The 17,067-nt window shown below is 58.5% G+C and overlaps 1 protein-coding gene across 12 annotated transcripts; it reads left to right on the forward strand.

The window, feature by feature from the left end:
• The first annotated feature begins 1,066 nt into the window (after positions 1 to 1,066).
• Positions 1,067 to 16,694, forward strand: TAL1 (TAL bHLH transcription factor 1, erythroid differentiation factor). 12 transcript variants are annotated; one of them, XM_038558121.1, is made up of 6 exons: positions 1,067 to 1,194; positions 4,277 to 4,432; positions 4,984 to 5,772; positions 7,699 to 8,133; positions 9,305 to 9,399; positions 13,209 to 16,694. In XM_038558121.1, the coding sequence occupies exons 4-6, from the start codon at positions 7,700 to 7,702 to the stop codon at positions 13,661 to 13,663; spliced, it is 984 nt and encodes a 327-aa protein (XP_038414049.1). In that variant the 5' UTR covers positions 1,067 to 1,194; positions 4,277 to 4,432; positions 4,984 to 5,772; position 7,699; the 3' UTR covers positions 13,664 to 16,694. The 12 variants fall into 12 exon arrangements, with proteins under 12 accessions (XP_038414049.1, XP_038414050.1, XP_038414048.1 ...); XM_038558122.1 differs by lacking the exon at positions 1,067 to 1,194 and adding an exon at positions 1,568 to 1,621; XM_038558120.1 differs by lacking the exon at positions 1,067 to 1,194 and adding an exon at positions 1,775 to 1,880.
• The last annotated feature ends 373 nt before the right edge of the window (positions 16,695 to 17,067 follow it).

Here is a 17,067-nt window from a genome sequence, read left to right on the forward strand (position 1 = left end):
CGCAGAGCCTGACATGGGGGCTCGGATCTCACAACCCTGACATCACAACGTGAGCTGACATCAAGAGTCCCTCACTCACCAGACTATGCCTCGCTGGCCCCTCACCACGGGCGTTCAAAGATCATTTTATTTAATCCTCACAACAAATATGTGAGGTAGGTATTATCTCCCCATTTTACAGACAAGGAAATGGAGATTCAGGGCCAGGTGACTTGCAAGATTTGAGCCTGTGCTGTTTCCACTCCACAGTAAGAGAATGAAAGCAGGTCCCCTCCATAGGCTGAGCCCCAGTCGCTCACATTCCTCACTGAACCCAGATTTCTACCCCATAGTAAGATCGTGGTCCCTGCAATGAGTTGAGGCCAGATCTGTCCTCCCCTGGGCTCTAGTGGCCCTTCTTCTTCAACTGGGCTCCAGAGAGGATTCTGATGCCAAATTTGGTTGCTTTATTTATTTATTTATTTATTTATTTATTTATTTATTTATTTTTTATATTTTTAAAAATTTTATTTATTTATGAGAGACACACACACAAAGAGGCAGAGGCAGAGGCAGAGGGAGAAGCAGGCTCCCTGCAGGGAGCCTGATGGGGACTCAATTCCGGACCCCGGGGGATCATGCCCAGAGCTGAAGGCAGATGCACAACTACTGAGCCACCCAGGCGTCCCCTAAAATTTGCTTCTGACCCAGGCTCCCCGCTCACTCGATCCGTCACATAGGCAAAGTTTCTCCACGTCTCTGTGCCACAGTTTCCTCATCGCTCCGTGGGGGGTAGGAGTAGCACCAGCCTCCTAGGATTGGTTAGGAGAACGAAAGGAATTGGTATTTGCACAGTGCTTCCAATGGTGTTTCTGTAGCAGGATTAAAATGTTTCGGACACAATGGGGGTTGGGACGTTCCCCGGCTCCGGGCTCGGCCTGGAACTCCGCAGAAGGGACACTTAAACCGCTCCACTGACACCAGTTGTCCCTCCACGGGGCCCGGAGGCGAGCTCCGTCCGTGACCCTGGAGGCCAGCGCGCCCCGTTTCAGAGCGGAGGAGAGCCGGGCTGAAGGGCGGGGGTGCAGGGGCGCGGCCGGGGAGCTCTGCGGCGAGGCGCTGCCCGTCGGAGCGCGGGCGGCTAGGACGCGGGAGAAAGAAGGAATGCCGGGAGGGGCAGGGACGGAGTTCTGGGATGAGCGTCGCCGCAGGAAGGTGTCTGGGAGGCCGCGGGACTGAGGTCGCGGGGTGCCCGGGTTCCCGGGGCGCTCGGGGTCCCACGGGGCCGGGCTCGCCGCGCCCCGGCCCGCGCGCCCCCTCTCTCCGCGGCGCGCCCCGGAGCCGCTCCCGGCGCCGCGCAGCCAGCCCCCCGCTCCCTCCGGTGAAATTGCCAAATTAAAATGAATCATTTGGCCCATAATGGCCGAGGCGCTTATCGGGGGCGAGCGGCCCCGCGGCTGCGCCTTATCTCGGCGGCGCACGCGGCCCCGGCGCGCCTCGGCCCATGCTAACGAGGCCGGGAGCGGGAGCGGGATTAGCGCGCGGCGCCCGCGGACCCGGGGCGGGGGCGGGGGCGGGCGGGGGCTCGGCTCCCAGGACCCGGCCGCAGCGAGGCCACGCGCGGCCCCCGTGGCGGCGAAACGTGAGCATTCCGGCCCTTTGCGGGGGGAAGGCGGCCCGCGGGCTCCGCAGCCTCCGCAGCCTCCGCAGCCTCCGCAGCCTCCGCAGCCGTGGCGCCCGCCCCCCTCCGGGGAGGCCTTCCCCCCTTCGCCCTCCGGCCCTTCGATGGGGGGCACTTTGCGCGGACGCCCTCCGCTCGCCGCCGCCCCTCCCGCCTCGGAGACTCTCTTCCTTCCTTCCCCTTTTTCCTTACGCAATATACAGAAATGCGCGAGGCGGTGGTTGGTGTTCATTTCTTCCCGGTGGTTGTGTGCATGCGGTGGGATTGTGAGTGCGTGTGCGAGCCGGCGGCCCCGACCCCTCCCGAGGCGGCCCTCCAGGCCGGTGGTGTGCCCGCGTGGGACGGTGTCCGCGCCCTCTGCGCCGCGGGCCTGGGCTCTTGGGGCCCCTCCGTGCGCATCGCCGCGCACGCCTGTGCCTGTTGGCCTCCTCGACGGGGGTCTGGCTCCGCGCGTGGGGCTGTGCGGCCTTTGCGCCTGCGTTTGGGTGGCCTGGCTGTCGTGCCGGGCGCGCGGGATGCCGACCGCGGTGGACGCGAGTCCGGGGGCGGCCGCCGCCGCCGTGTCGCGCGGGGCATCGTGCGGGCCCGGCCGTGAGCGCCCCGCGCCCCGCGCCCCGCTCCCCGCGCCCCGCTCCCCGCTCCCCGCGCGCGGGGCTGCGCCGCGGGTGGTCCTGCCCGCGCGGGGCCGAGCGCCCGCGGCCTGCGTCCTCTGGAAGCGCATTTGCACATCGCCGGGGGGTGGAGGGGGGGCGAGCGGGAGCTGGGGCCGCGAGGTGAGGAGGCGGCGAGGGGGCGGGGAGAGGGATTTCACATTTTATTCCAAATTATGATGTATTCGGAAGCCGGTGCCGGCTCGGCTGGGCAGTCGGAGCCCGCCCGGCGGCCGCCCTGTCCGCAGGCCGCTCGGGGCCCCGGCGCCTGAGGCTCGGCCGGCGGGAGGCGGGCTCTTCCCGGCTGGGAGCGGAGCAGCGCTCGCCGGGCCGCGCCTCGGCCCTCGGCCGCTCCCGGGCTTCGTCCGTCTCTGGTCAGTTTCGCGGGTACCTGCGCGGGGTCTGCGGGGAGAGGCCGGGGGAGGAAATCGCGCCTCGGGTGGGGGCCCTGCGGCGGTGTCCAGAGAACGCTCTTCCGTCCCCTCCCCGGGAGAGCGACATTGCGGGGGGACGGGCGTCCGTCCATCGGCGGCCGGGGCCGGGCTTTGTGCAGCGATGGGGTCGGTGCTGCCCTCGCTGCGGGGGAAAAGGGGATTTTGTTTTGCCAGTTATTGTGGCTACTGATGTCACCCTCGCCATCATCACCAGCAGCACCACCATCATTCTATTTAATTAAAGTTATCGTTGAGAAGCGGAGCGGCTTGTCCCTTTGAGCTTCGTTGAAACGATAACAAAGCAGCGCGGTCCCCCCCACCCACCCCGGCTCTGTGTTTTTGTTTTTTGTTTTTTTTGTTTTTTTTTTTTTTTAAGTTGCTGGGTTTGGGGTAGGGAGAGAAAATGGAGAGAGGGACGGGCACGGAGACCGTGTCATAATGCAAAAATGAACCGGGACCTGAGACGCGGGAACGGGTGGATTCGCCCTTCTTCCTACCCCTCCCCCCACCTGGATTAGAAGAGGAGAAAGAAAATCTCCCGCATTGGACTGAAACCGCAGGGAAGAATTATTCCTATATTTCCACCAAAGCCGGGGCTTCTAAAGGGAGTCCTTTGGAATTAACCTAGGATTTCGATGTGGAATCCTAAACTGGACAATTTAGGCAAAACGAATTAAACAAAACCCCTTTTTTTGGGGGGGGGGGAAGCAACCTAAATCTCACTACGCTACACACTGGGAAGCAGTATTGGATTTTTACCCTCCCTCCCTTTGCCTTGTTTATTGCTGCAAGGAATTATTAGAATTCTCCCCTAATGAACACTGAAAAATTGAAAATCATTGTGTGGGGATGGTGGAAAGGAAGGCAGGGGCTTGCTTGCTTTCTTTTATTAGTAGGAAGCAAAGAGGGGACCTACATAGATCACGTATCTCCCCCCACCCCATTCTTTTCGATCCCTGCTGTTGACTCCATTCCTGTGGGAAAGTACCCTTTGGAATTGGGTTCTGGTTTCGCTTTGGGCAAAAGGTGGGCAAGGAGAGAACGGGGCCTCGGAGGTTCTTCCCACAGATCAGGGTCTGGAAACCACATTCCCCTTTTCCAACACACATTTCCCCACCCGCTCACGCTAGGCCTTGTGGCCATGGCTGTCCCCCAACCCGGGTTCCCAAGCCAACCGCATAGACACGTCAGTGCTTAGAAAACAAACCCAGCCGGCAACGCTGAACCAGACATCCCGTCAGAGGGCCCGAAATTGTTCGGGCAGCCTGTGCTGAGCTCGTTGTTGTTGTTGTTGGAGTAAATAGTTATTTCTGATTGGTCAGGTGTAGGGTTCTTTTTTAAGGGGGTTTGGGGGGAGGCCTCTAACACCTGCAGGGTGGGGGCAGAAAGCCCTCCGCAGTTCCCTGGGCTGGTTGGCGAGGACAGGAGGTAATTCCCAGCCATTGACCCCCATTTCTCTCTCTCCCTCCCTCTCGCCCTCCCTCTTTCTCTCCACCCCCATCTTTCCTGGAAACTGGCTTTGGGCGCGGCAGACTGCCCAGGACCACACCGTGGCCTAGCTGCTGGTCTGTCAGCGAGAGAGGGGGAAAGCAGAGACCCCCGTCCACAACTTGGACCTGGTCTCCCGCCCCTCTCCGGCGGAGTGGAGATCCTATTCAGAGGGGCCGGTCTCTCTAAATATGCCCCAGGTGAGTTTTGGGGGAATAGTATTGGTGGAAACAGTGTCCTGGAGGACCTTGGGTTCCGGCCTGGGGTGGAGGAGGTGTAGGACAGAGGATTGGGTGAGGGGAGGACAAACCCAGAGCTGGGAATCTGGGATCCGTGCCCCTGTGGCTTCTAGCAGGGCCCTTTACCTTTTCGATCTCGGGTTAAAACACGTAGGTAGCTGGACCTAGTCCCCCAGGCCGCTCCCATCAGTCCTGGTTCCATGGGTGTTTCACAAGCCTCCTAACTTTGGGGCGGCTATATCCGGGTGGTGCAGGCTGTGTGTGCCCGGGCCGCCGGCAGGAAGAAGGCCCGGCCATCCTGGCTAGCACAGTCCCAACTCCGGTGGGCCCTGGCCGGGGCCTCCGGCCTAGGGTGGGGCTGTGCTGCAACAGCCTCCACTCCCGTAGTGGCAGGGAGGGTGGCTCTCTTCATGGGTGATTTTGGTTCTCGTGCATGCTTGGGGCTCCCCCAGGGGGTCGTTCGGGTGTGGGTGCATTATGAAGGATAGGGAGCTAGCTAGCTCTTACCCTAGGTACCCGCGGAGGCTGTTTTCCTATGACAGATTTTCCCTGCCGGGAATGGGGAGCTGCCCCGGACCCTGTGCCTGCCCCCTAGGAGCTCCTGGGATCCTTGTCTTGCTCAGACACAAACGGAAATGTTGCGGCCATCTGGCAACAGGGGATGAGGATCCGGTGTTGGGGGCTGCGAGCTGGTTCTGGGCCGCACAAAGAGGAGTTGTAATGGTCAAATAGTCTAGTGTAATTCTGTTCAAGAGCTTCTTCCCCCTCTTTCATCTTCCCCCAAATAAAAACAAATGAACAAACAAAAATCACTCGGGCTTTCTTTCCAGTAATCTTAGCCCAAGCCAGGTGATGGGGTTTAGTCCCCTACAACCAAAGGTGCTTACGAGTCCTCTGTTGGCTTTTTCTGGAGCACGGCCCCCTCGCCTGGGTGATCCTGGTTGCTGAACAGCCCGCCGGGTTTTCCTAAGGTCCGGGGATGGGCGGGGAGAGGTTGGCCACAGACCCTGGGGACCAATCAAAGGTTTCTCACAGGGAGCCTCAGAGATATAGATATTTATAGGCGGCTGGGGAGGGCATTTGGGGCCAGGGTCAACTCATCTGGAATATGTGCTCCTCTTGCCCCTCGGGGATCTACGCCTCCATGAAGCCTCGGAATTAATCAGAGGGTATAAATGTGTCATAAGGAGAGCTTGAACTCAGTCTGGTGATCGCAGTGTGCACCGTTTGTTTGTTCTTGGTTAGAAGCTGGGGCTGCAGCACGTGTCACTGGGCACACAACCGTGTGTGGGGACAGTAAGGTAGGGAACCAGCACATTGGGGCTTGTATATTTTGCCACAGGATGGTGTGTTACTGGTGCAGCTCGCTGCTGCAGGGGAGCCGGGGAGGATTGGCCTGGTATACCTCGGCTGCGTTTCTAGTGGCCGGTGGCTTGGCAGTCCCATTCCGTGGATACGGATCTATTGTTTCCGCCATAATCGTAAACTCCCTTCCAGTGAAGCCTTGTAGACCCACTGTCTTGGCGGCTCACGTACACCAGGTCTTGGGGAATTCGGTCGTTTCCTGGTGAGCCCACGTTGCTGGCAGACCCAGGGCAATCCAAATGGCCATTCTCCATCACCTTGTGTGTCTGGTGGCAATTTTGCTGAGCCCCCAAAGAGGCTTCAGAGGGTCAGATCTCTCTCCTGGGGTGGGAGGACATTTCCCAGGCCAGCCCAGGTCCAGGGCCGTGCAGTGGCGGAATGGCTGCCCGTGAGCAATTAGATGGACTCTGCTTGGGGCTGAATTGGATTTTTGTGTATTTTCTGCTACGAAATATCCCAATCATCTAATTCTGAGAGGAGAAGCCTTATTTTGAACATCTGGTGAAGCCTGTCGAGTTGATAGGCTTCGTGTGTGTGTGTGTGTGTGTGTGTGTGTGTGTGCTTTATTAAAATAACTCACAAGCACCCTCAAACTCCAGGCTCCAGACCAGTCTCATGGTTTTTTGGTTCTTTTGGGGCCTCTGGCTCCACTGACATCTTAGCAGGATGATGGAAGCCCCCCCCGCAACCTCACCCCCAGTGAGTGTTAGTGGGGATTAGAGCCTCTACGGGTCACCCTGGTGTATGATTGTGGAGAGAAGGAGTATCCCCAGCCCCAGGGATATCCATGGGAGAGTGTATACAGGAGAATAGTGCAGACAGAGTGAGATCACAGTTCTGGTCCCACTCTGTGGCTCTGTGGCAGATAGGTTCATGTGACCTTGGGCAAGGCAGTCCCCTCGCTGGCTCAGTCTTCTTGCCAATAATAATGTTTACTTGAGCATTTGCACCGTGCTTTTAGGTGCATCAATGAAGTATTGCTTGCTCCCATTTCTCAGAAGATCATGCAGGCAGGAGAGGGGGATGGAAGAGTTCAAGGGCCTTCATGATACCTCTTCCTGCTGGTGGGTGGGAGCCTCGACCCCGGTGGCCTCAGGAGGCCTCCAAATGCCTGGGCTCCATACCCACTCAGCCAAGCCTCCCTTCCAGACGCCATCTCACTTCTGAGTCCAGCTGAGCATAAGGGGGTGCTATGTGCGGTTGGGGAGGACTTAGTGCTAGGATCATCCTCCCTTCCTGGTGTCTCATCTCTGGTCTAGGTGGGTGTAAATGGCCCCTGGGGTTCCCAGCAGCTGCACAGAATACACGTGGATTTGCTCAGTGCGGACAGGCAGCCCCTGCAGGGGTGTGGGAAGGGAGAGCGGCAGTCCCCGCCCTCTGGGGCGCAGGGGACCCCAGGCCTCCTAGCCTCCCTTCCCCGGGTTCCCTACTTGTTGAGAAGCCAGAGAGGTTGGAAAACACCCCACCTCCGCGCCACAGTTTCCCCGCCAAAACCTAAAGGGGGGCGGGAAGAACAGGGTCAGGGGGTTTGTTCCCTCCTCTTCCCCTGCAGCGGGAGCAGGGGGACGGGATGATCTTTCTTTCTCGCCTCTTTCTACATTTCCTTCCTCCTTTTCCCCCTTCTGTTTTCTCTCGCTGGCTCTATTCCTCTTCTTCCAATGTCTCTGCCGTCGTTCTCCGTGCCCCCAGGCCCTGGGTCTCGCAGGCACCCCTGCGCTGTCCCAGCCGGGCCGCCTGTCCACGTGGCGCCAAGCGCGCCTCTTCCACGTCTCGGGGCGCGAATCCCGCTGGGCCCCCGGCGCACCGCTCTGGGCGGGCGGCTGTCGGAGCGGGCGTCCGCTTGTCTGTCTGTCTGCCCGCAGGATGACGGAGCGGCCGCCGGGCGAGGCGGCCCGCAGTGACCCCCCGCCGGAGGGACGGGACGCGGCCGAGGCCCGCATGGCCCCCCCGCACCTGGTCCTGCTCAACGGCGTCGCCAAGGAGACGAGCCGCGCGGCCCCCGCGGAGCCCCCGGTCATCGAGCTGGGCGCGCGCGGAGGCCCGGGGGGCGGCCCTGCCGGCGGGGGCGGCGCCGCGCGGGACGGGAAGGGCCGCGAGGCGGCGGCGGCCGAAGCGCGCCATCGGGTGCCCACCACCGAGCTGTGCCGGCCCCCGGGGCCCGCGCCCGCCTCGGCCCCCGCGGAGCTGCCCGGCGACGGCCGCATGGTGCAGCTGAGCCCGCCCGCGCTCGCGGCCCCCGCCGCCCCCGGCCGCGCGCTGCTCTACAGCCTCGGCCAGCCGCTGGCCTCGCTCGGCAGGTCAGGCCCGGGGGACGACGGGGGGGCGGGGGGCGCAGGAGGAGGAGGCGTTGCGAGCCCCGGGGCGGGTGTGCGTGTGCGCGGGGGCTCCGTGGGGCGGGCGCGCGAGCCAGTGTGCGAACCCGGAGGGTCCGCCCTGGGGAGCGCGGGCCGGGCTGCGTGTTGGGGCGTGTGTGTGCTGGGGTGGGGTGTGGACCCAAGGGAGTCGCCTGAGTGGGAGTCCCAGGTGAGAATGTGTCTGAATGCGCTCGCTGCTCTGAAATCCTTCTGGAAGCCGCAGCCCTCAGCGGACAGGTGAGAGGAAGGGATCTGAGGGTGGTTGCAGACGGCGCCCTCCCCGCCCTCCCCGAACTGCTGGCCCGGGTGGGGCGGTGGGGCGGGGATCCCTCCTCCCCTCTGGGGCCCCTCTGCCCCTGGCCCGGGCTGTGGTCTCCGGGCCGGGGCCTGCGCTCCCCTCCCAGTTTAGGTGTCCATTTCCCTGCTGGGGCCACTGAGATGGTGGGGAGATAGGGGTAGATTTAGGGTGGAGACCGGAAGGTGAGGCAAGGGTTGACAATGGGGGCAGCTAGTGGGAGACCCCGAGGAGGAAGAAGCTATGGAGAGCCCAGGGAGGGCAGTGAGGGGCATGTGAGCAGTGGTGAGGCCAGGTTTACTCTCTGTTGTCTGTCCACGGGCCCCATGGGGCGGGATGCAGGTGTGGTGATCTCTGGGGTGGGGGGCAGTGTGTCCTGTGAAGTGCTAGGGCTGCAGGTCGTTAGGTGTGAAGGCCACAGCTGCCTGTGTGAGTACCTGTGCAGGAGGGGAGGTGCCTGTGGATTGTGTGCTTGTGTCTGGGAAGGGGAGTACGTCTGCCTGAGGAGCATGTGTGTTCGTTTTTGGGTTTGCTCTGTGTGTTCACTTCTGATTGTGAAGGGTGGGGAGCGGTGTGTGGGCATGGGGCCCCTTCTCCCCTCGCTTGCCTCCCCAAGGGGAGAGAGTGGGAGCACTCTGTGACTGTGTGTGGCTGTCTGTGTGGGATGCTCCTTCTATCCCGGACTCAGGTGTGAAGGGAGCAGGGTGGCCCTTGTGTTTCCCCGGGGTGGGGCGGGCGCCCAGAGCACGCGGGATCGCTGAGGAGCCCGCCGCCCTCCACCTGCGTGTGAGCTTGTGCTCTGCTTACTCCCTTCCACAGTGGGTTCTTTGGGGAGCCAGATGCCTTCCCTATGTTCGCCACCAGCAACCGAGTGAAGAGGAGGCCCTCCCCTTATGAGATGGAGATTACAGACGGTGAGTCTCCCCGCCTCTTCCTTTGTGCTCACCCCTCCTGCTGGTCCGAGAGCCCCAGCAGGGGCCGGATCTTCAGGGACTACTCCCTAGGCGGCTCACATAGTTGGGGGTGGGGCTACCTGGGAATCCGAGTCTGCTGGAGTCCTTGCCCTGCAACTGCCCTGGGACCAGGCCAAGTCATGGGTGGGGCTGGGGGCCATCCTCACCATCCTGGGAAGAGGGAACATGGCAGTGAGGACACAGGGTGGCATTTAGCGCAAACCTCTGGGGTCAGCTGGCGTCCGTCCGCGCTCTAGTCCCCATTCGTACACTGTGCAAGAATCCCAGGGGAGGGCAGCACACATGGTGCTCCCTGCCTCTGAGCACCGAGCCTCAGAGATTTCTTGTACCTCCTCCCAAGGCCTTTTTTGGAGTCTGCTCCCTGCCTGGAATTGCACCGTCAAGGTCCGTGTCCCAGGTCCCTTTTTTGTGGGACCCTCTTGGCCCCTGTTCCATACCCAGGGCTGAGACCTGGCATTTCCTTCCTGACATCATAGATCCTACCCTGCCGTCCTCCCCTGCGTCCCCCAGAAGGCCCTCGCCAATACTCCTGTGAACTACCTGAGTAGTCTTGGGCGCTAAACTTGGGGAAGGAGTTGGATGGATGGGAAATTAGGAGTATCCTGTCCCTCTTCCCAGGGTTGACCTGATGTAGGAGATGGGACCCAACACCAGGGGGCAGGAGAGCAGGCTCTTCAGAGCCGGGGACCAGGAGCCCAACCCTGGAGCTGCCAGTGTGGGGCCTGGGGCTCCTGTAGGAAGGCCACCTGAGGCCTTGAGGCCAGACTGGGATTTAATCAAGGGGTCAGTAGGAGGGACGTGTACTGAGCTGGAGCTTCTGGAGAGGAGTCCTCTGTAGTGTTCTGGAGGGGAGGGGGCTTGGAGTCTGGACAAGGAACAGACCTCATAAGCCCTGAGCAGCCTGGGGCATGAGCTGTCGGTCCAAGAGGGAAGGGTGATGAGGTGTCAGTACTGCTGGAACTTTGGGGCTGATCCTGCTCCGAAGTTCTCCAGGGCAGAGGCCTTTTGCACAGAGGGCAGAAGCAATGAGAATCAGGCACAAAGGAGAGGAAGCAGGAGAAGGGGCCAGGGGGGTGAGGGTTTGGGGGGGAGTGCAGAAGTATAGGGAAGCCATTACTCATAAATGTCTGGATGCTGAGTAGGTGCAGAGAGGCAGGGCCGCAGAGGGATGGACAGGCTAGGGAAGAGGAAGGTGCAGAGAGGCGGATGGTTCTCTGGGAAGGTGCCAGAGAGGAACAGACAAAAACAGAGGTGAAGAGGAGGGTATGTGTTGTGTGGTATGCAGAGTACGTATGTCCATGGAGGTTTGAAACCAGAGATTTCACCAAAGAGTCCGAAGAAATGGAACTTGGTGTGGATTCCTGCTGCTGAACTTTTCTGGTTCTTATTTTCCTCATTTGTAAAGGGGGGAACCTCACAGGTTGCTGAGAGTCCAATGGGATAAAGTGTTTTTAGGGCTTGGCTGGGGATAGGTTCTGCTAACTGTAACTGGGACAGCAGTTGTAAGGCCCCCTCCCCACCCAGGAGCTCCCTCAGCGTCCTCCTGGGCAGGGACAGTCCTCCTTATGTCACAGCTGAGGGACACCCCTCTGTCTGGCGTGGAGACCAGAGAACATGGAGTTATTTCCTCTGCAGCAGCCCAGGATAGGACCGCCAGCAGGTGTGCTGTGTTTTTCCCAGCCTGGGTCTGGTCTTTGGCAAAGAGTCAGCTGGGCTGGGCCCTATGGGGGCTTGGAGAGCCAGCTTTCAGAGGCACGGGGGGCCAGGGGTGAGTGATCCTCTCAGGGATCTCAGGTGTGTGTGTATATGTGTGTGCATGCATGTATACGTGTACAGGTGCAAGTAAGAGAGAGAAAGAGGATCAAGCAAGAAGCTCTGGCACAGATGAGCCATCCTGGCCTCAGTCTCCTTAGCGGGGGGTCCGAGGTGCAGCCTTGAGCCCTCCTCACCTCTTCTCCCCTGTCCTAGTTTCTCCTTTCTGAGGTCTGGTTCTCGGGGTTGGGGTTATCGAAGAGGGAAAACAAATATCCCAGGACTGGGAGTTCCTTCAAGACACAGAGCTTCCTGGTGGCTTTCGGGAGCCCAGCCCCCACTGAGGTGTGGGGAGGGGAGCAGCCACCTCAGCCCAGGAACTTGGGAGCACTAGCAGGGCCCTCTTCTGTTTTCTCTGGCTTTGGGAATCCCCGGTCAGGCTTGGACATTGTGCGGGGCTTTGAACACCATAGTGCTCAGTTTGTGCATGCTGGTGTCTGCCGCTGCCCCACCCCACAAGTCTTAGCATATGAATATAGTCTAAATATTGGCCAAGTCCGGAGATTGCACGTAGACATGGAGAGCCCGAGGCAGCCCTCAGACACCTGCTTAGAGCCTCCGGCTGTGCCTCTGCATGGCCCCTGTCTCCGCTTCTCTCCTGGGGAGAGAGCCACAGGGTAGGTCCTTTTCTCTCTTGCCGCTGCTCTGTATTCCGTTCCCTCCACCTGCCAGCATGATCAGCCTCTTCTGTGTTTTCCATCACCCTTAGAAAACAGTCCCCACCCTTACTGCAGAGACCTGTGGGGTCTGGAGCCAGCCTACTCTGATCACACCCATGCTAATTAGTATGTTGGCTTCAGCCATTTTCCAGCTCAGGGCCTTTGCACATACTGTTCCCTCTTCCCTTCCTGGCTGGCTGTTCACCAGCCTTAAGGTCTTACCTTATAGCTTTCACCTTCTCCAGTGTGCCATCCCCGGCCACCTGAGCTAAATGTGGTGGCTTCTCCCCCATCTGTTATTACATTCAGCCTCCTGTTCATTTTTATTTGTTTGCTACTTGTTCACCCGTCATCACCATTAAAATGTATGCTCCGTGAGGGCAGGGGCCCTGTCTTTAGTGCCTGGCACAGTGCCTGGTGATTAGTAAAAAACTGATGGATGCGTGATAATAGCTGACGTGTATTGGATGTTTAATCTCAGGCAGGTATTGGCTTAAGGACTTTACCTGGGTTAGTCATTAGATCCATGTGACAGTCTTGTATTTTAGTTACTAGTATTATCTCCAATTTACATGACGAAGCTGAAGCACAGAGAGTTTAAGTAACGTGCCGGAAGTCACTACCTAGTGAGTTATACTCAGGAATTCAATCCAGAAAGTCTGGCTCCAGAGTTTGTCTTTCTCACTAGTGCTGTATGGCTTTTGGCACAAGTGAATGAATGAACGAATGACCTATGGTCCCGGTCTTCAAATGTCTCGCAGCCCCACGAGGGAGACGAGCATTAGACACATACAGTCATGATCAAAAGTGATGGAGGGGCCCCTGGGTGGCTCAGTCGGTTAAGCGTCCGACTGTTGGTTTCAGCTCCGGTCGTGATCTCACGGTGGTGAGACGGAGCCCAGCGTTGGGCTCCACGCTCAGCACGGAGTCTGTAAGAAAGACACTCTCTCCTTCGCCCTCTGCGCACACTCTCTTCCCCCGTCCCGCACACACTCTGTCTCTCTCTTAAATAGATAAATCTTTTTTTTGAAAAAAGGTGATTGGAGATCCAGGGGTTGGAGGGCCTGGTAGTTGGTGAGGTTGGTCCGGTAGGGTCGAGGGGAATCCTCAGAGGAACGGGGGTTCAAAGGCTGAGTAGGAGTTGTCTAAGTAAAAGGCAAGAAGGCCTTCTAGGTTTCCCAAGCCTCCCTGTGGGTGGTTTCTCTTCTTCCCCATGGGAGAAGGTGCCTTGGGGGACCTCCATCTCATTTTTCTGAACTCCCGTCCTCCTACCTCCAGGTCCCCACACCAAAGTAGTGCGGCGCATTTTCACCAACAGCCGAGAAAGGTGGCGGCAGCAGAACGTGAACGGGGCCTTTGCCGAGCTCCGCAAGCTGATCCCCACGCATCCCCCGGACAAGAAGCTCAGCAAGAATGAGATCCTCCGCTTGGCCATGAAGTACATCAACTTCCTGGCCAAGCTGCTCAATGACCAGGAGGAGGAGGGTACCCAGCGGGCCAAGCCTGGCAAGGACCCCGTGGTGGGGGCTGGCGGAGGGGGCGGTGGGGGAGGGGGCGGTGCGCCGCCCGACGACCTCCTGCAGGACGTGCTGTCCCCCAACTCCAGCTGTGGCAGCTCGCTGGACGGGGCGGCCAGCCCGGACAGCTACACAGAAGAGCCGGCGCCCAAGCACACAGCGCGCAGCCTGCACCCTGCCATGCTGCCAGCCGCTGATGGAGCGGGTCCTCGGTGATGGGGCCGGAGCCACTCAGGACCAGCCAGGAGGGCACCCTCAGGCCGCTGGGACTGTGGGCTTCGGGGCAGGTCGGGTGAGGATGGGGCAGCTCTGAAGCCCAGCGGTGGACTTGATGAGCTTTCCTTGATGTCTGAACTTTGCGAAGCCCTAACTGGCCCTGGGGTGGCTTTCCTGTTTCCTGCCTCAGTGGGAAAACAGAAAAATGGAGCAAAGTGGTAGGTACTTTTTATGAAGACGGCACGGTCTTCCCCTTCCCCCCAAACCCTAAGACTTCTCAAGTAAGTAAGGAGCTCGACTGGCGGGGCTTTCAGCTTGGAGCTTGGGGGCCCTGTCTTTGCTGAGACCTGGGGTTGTCAGCTCTCACTTGGGGCATCCAGCAGCCTCTGCCTTGCCTTCAGCCCCTCCCAAGCTGGCTGGTGTGGCTAGTGTGGCCACTCTGTCCAAATACGTAGGTACCCAGTAGCCGCCCAGTTCTAGGTGAGCCCCATCTTCGCCCAGGCCCATGTTGGGTCACCTAGCTTGCCAGCTGCTGCAGAGTCACAAGCCTCGAGGTGCCTTCTACAGGGCTTGGTGGAAGAAGATGGCCAGTGGACAGCCTGCTCTCGACTAGCTGGGCCAGAGGGTCAGAAACCCAGTAGCCCTTACTACTCGCCCCGGGGATCAAAGCTCTGCTTTCTCCCCACTGAGACTTGCCTTCCCAATCCTTGTGGGGACTGAGTGTAGCCGGGAGCCTGCCCTGTCAGGCATCATCATGTGAAGGCAGAGAGAGGGAAAATGATGAGAGTGAAATTGAGCAAGAGCTGTTTGGGGCTGTGGGTTCAAATCCTGACGGTGTCTCAGACCTTCCTGCCTGTATTCTCAGCTCCCCATCACTGTTCACGCGGTGAGCAAATGCCAGTGTGCAGCTGGGTGTGTGCTGGCGCCGGGAGTGGATGTGCAGCCCCGTCTGCGTGTCCTCCTCTCCTGCTCCACGGGGTCTGTTTGGTGAGGGTCTGGTCTGATCCCAGCCTTGCGCAAACCCTGTCCTACGAAATCCTGGCATTTGGGGTTTTTGCTTGACTTCGGTTACTGGTGGGATCTTTAGATCTTGATATGACCCAGACTCCAGCCCCACTTCTAGGGTGTGGGAAAACCCGTCAGAGACCAGGCCCTGGCTGAGACCTAGACAAATGCACATTCACTTAGCAGAATCTTCGACACCCCTCAATTATACAGCTTTCAGCCATCTAGGGTGTGTATGGGAGGCTGGCTTACTGCAATAGGAGTGCCCCCCTCCAAAAGTTGTACATGAAATTTTTGTAAATCAAACCCTTATCCTTCATCTTTTAAAGAAATACTACCGCAAGTCCTTTTGTAAAGTGAAGAATTTTTTTGTAGAGTGGACCACTGCCCCTTGTTGATCTCTTGTGTCAATCCAGATGGTGGGACATGGTTTCCTTAAGGCCAAGCCTGCCTGTGACGTGTGTTCCAAGCCCATGAGACAGACTCCACACAAGTCCTGTATACCCGTACCCTCAAGTCACCGCAGCCACCTCTCACGAGGCTTCGTCTTTGAGGCTAGAGGGAAAACAGTCCCTATGCAGAGAGGGCATGAGGCCAGCTCCCTCCCCACCCTCTTAAGTTGTGGGGTCCAGTTTATGAATAGGGGAGCAACATGGTAATCTTTGGAGCACTCAGACTCCCTGTCCATTTCAGACCCCCAACATCATATCTTGATGAAATTAGGGCTGGTTTCTTTGCAATACTTGGAAGCTCCTGTGAGGAATCCCATCTGTCTAAAGATGGAGCACCTGTCCCGGGTCCTAAGGCTGCGTTTGCTTCCTGGTGGATTAATTTGACTTGGGAGTGAAAAGTGGCCACAGTATGGATGGATGGAGAGGTGCTGGGAGATGGATCACACATTCTACCGGGAACTCAAGCTTCTGGCTTCCTCTTTTCTCAGACATGCAGAATCACGTGGATAAGTTACCTTCTCAATGTCAGTTTTTCAGAAATACCCTGGCTTGGCCTGTCTCCTAGGGCAGTGGTATAGACCAAGTGGAATCATGAAAGCAGAAGCATTTTGAGATCAGAAAGAACTCTTTTGCCCTCAGGATCATTCCTGCAGTGGGGCTTCCCATCCTGAGTCCAGGGCCTGGGCAGTGGGCCAGTCTGCCTGACTGCGCAGCATTTGGGTAATTTAGGTTCCAAACCTCTTTTGCTTGAGTTTTCCTGATTGTCCTCATTTCTCCAGATTGACCTCATTTGTGTCTCCTTCCAAGGGAAGGCACAGGAATGAGAATGGAAAAAGATATGGGCAAAATGTGTAAGACATTACAGCTTCCCCAAATGGGCCCGGGTCGGGATGGGCAAAGCCTCATGTCTTTATAAGACCTACAGAAGATCCAAAATTTGAATTTTCATTTGCACCCACCTCCCCACCCCTCCCAGCACACCCTTCTTCTTCCTCCGCCTCATCACCTATGAAGAAATGGCAACATTCCGAGAATAATATCTGTGCTAGAGGAAAGGATGTAAAGGGGGAAAAAAGCGAGGAGAACAGAGATGATTGTGAGGACTGGAGGGATTCCCATCTTTTCGGGAAAATTCATATGCTTTTATCGGTGGTGGCAAACGACAAGATGGTACAACCTTTATCCTTTTCTGAGAACAGAACAAAGGGCCCAGCATCTGTAGTCAGCCGACAGCTATCTCGGCCTTTGGGGGTGGTCTGGTCGTACTTGTGATTTCGATGGTACGTGGCCCCCCGCCGAAGGCTCGCCCATGCCCGTGTACATAGCGCATCGTTCCTATGGGCGGGCCCAGCACTTTCCTTCATTGTTGTACTGTATGTGATGCGTTGCATTGGTCTCTGCATTTTTCTGCAGAAGAGGAGTAAGCGCTCCAGGTACCTCGACCTTTGTACAGCCCGGAGGCCAACACTGTGGGCGTGACTCTTTAGCGACACAACGCTTGTGGTGATGATGTGTGTGTATATATATATAAGGATATATTGGGAAGATTTCTAAATAAAAGTTTTACAGAGGGGTCTGGACTCTGTCCTTGCATCTTGCATGGCCACGCCTGGGAGTTGGGATTGTGAAAGGAAGGGCCTGGCAAGAGTCTGTCTCTCCTGAAATGGAGGGGTCTCCAGGACTCAGCTGTCCTCTCAGGATGGGATCCTGCCCCATACCTTGAGGCTCCCCCCCCCGCTCAGGGTTCCATTCTTTTCCCTCTGCCCGGCCTCACAGAAGGGGACTCTTCTGAGCATTTTGCACCCACAGTTTGGGCTCAGGGCCATCCCACAGACGGTCCCCTCTGTGTCGGGTTCAGCTCCCACGGCCGGCCGGCCGGGGTGGTTGCTTTTATCATAGGTTCAGGACAGATCAAGTTACTCCCAGCAGAGGAGGATCCCAGGTGTC

Source organism: Canis lupus, chromosome 15 (assembly GCF_011100685.1).
Source record: "Canis lupus familiaris isolate Mischka breed German Shepherd chromosome 15, alternate assembly UU_Cfam_GSD_1.0, whole genome shotgun sequence".
In the NCBI taxonomy this organism is placed as follows: domain Eukaryota; kingdom Metazoa; phylum Chordata; class Mammalia; order Carnivora; family Canidae; genus Canis; species Canis lupus.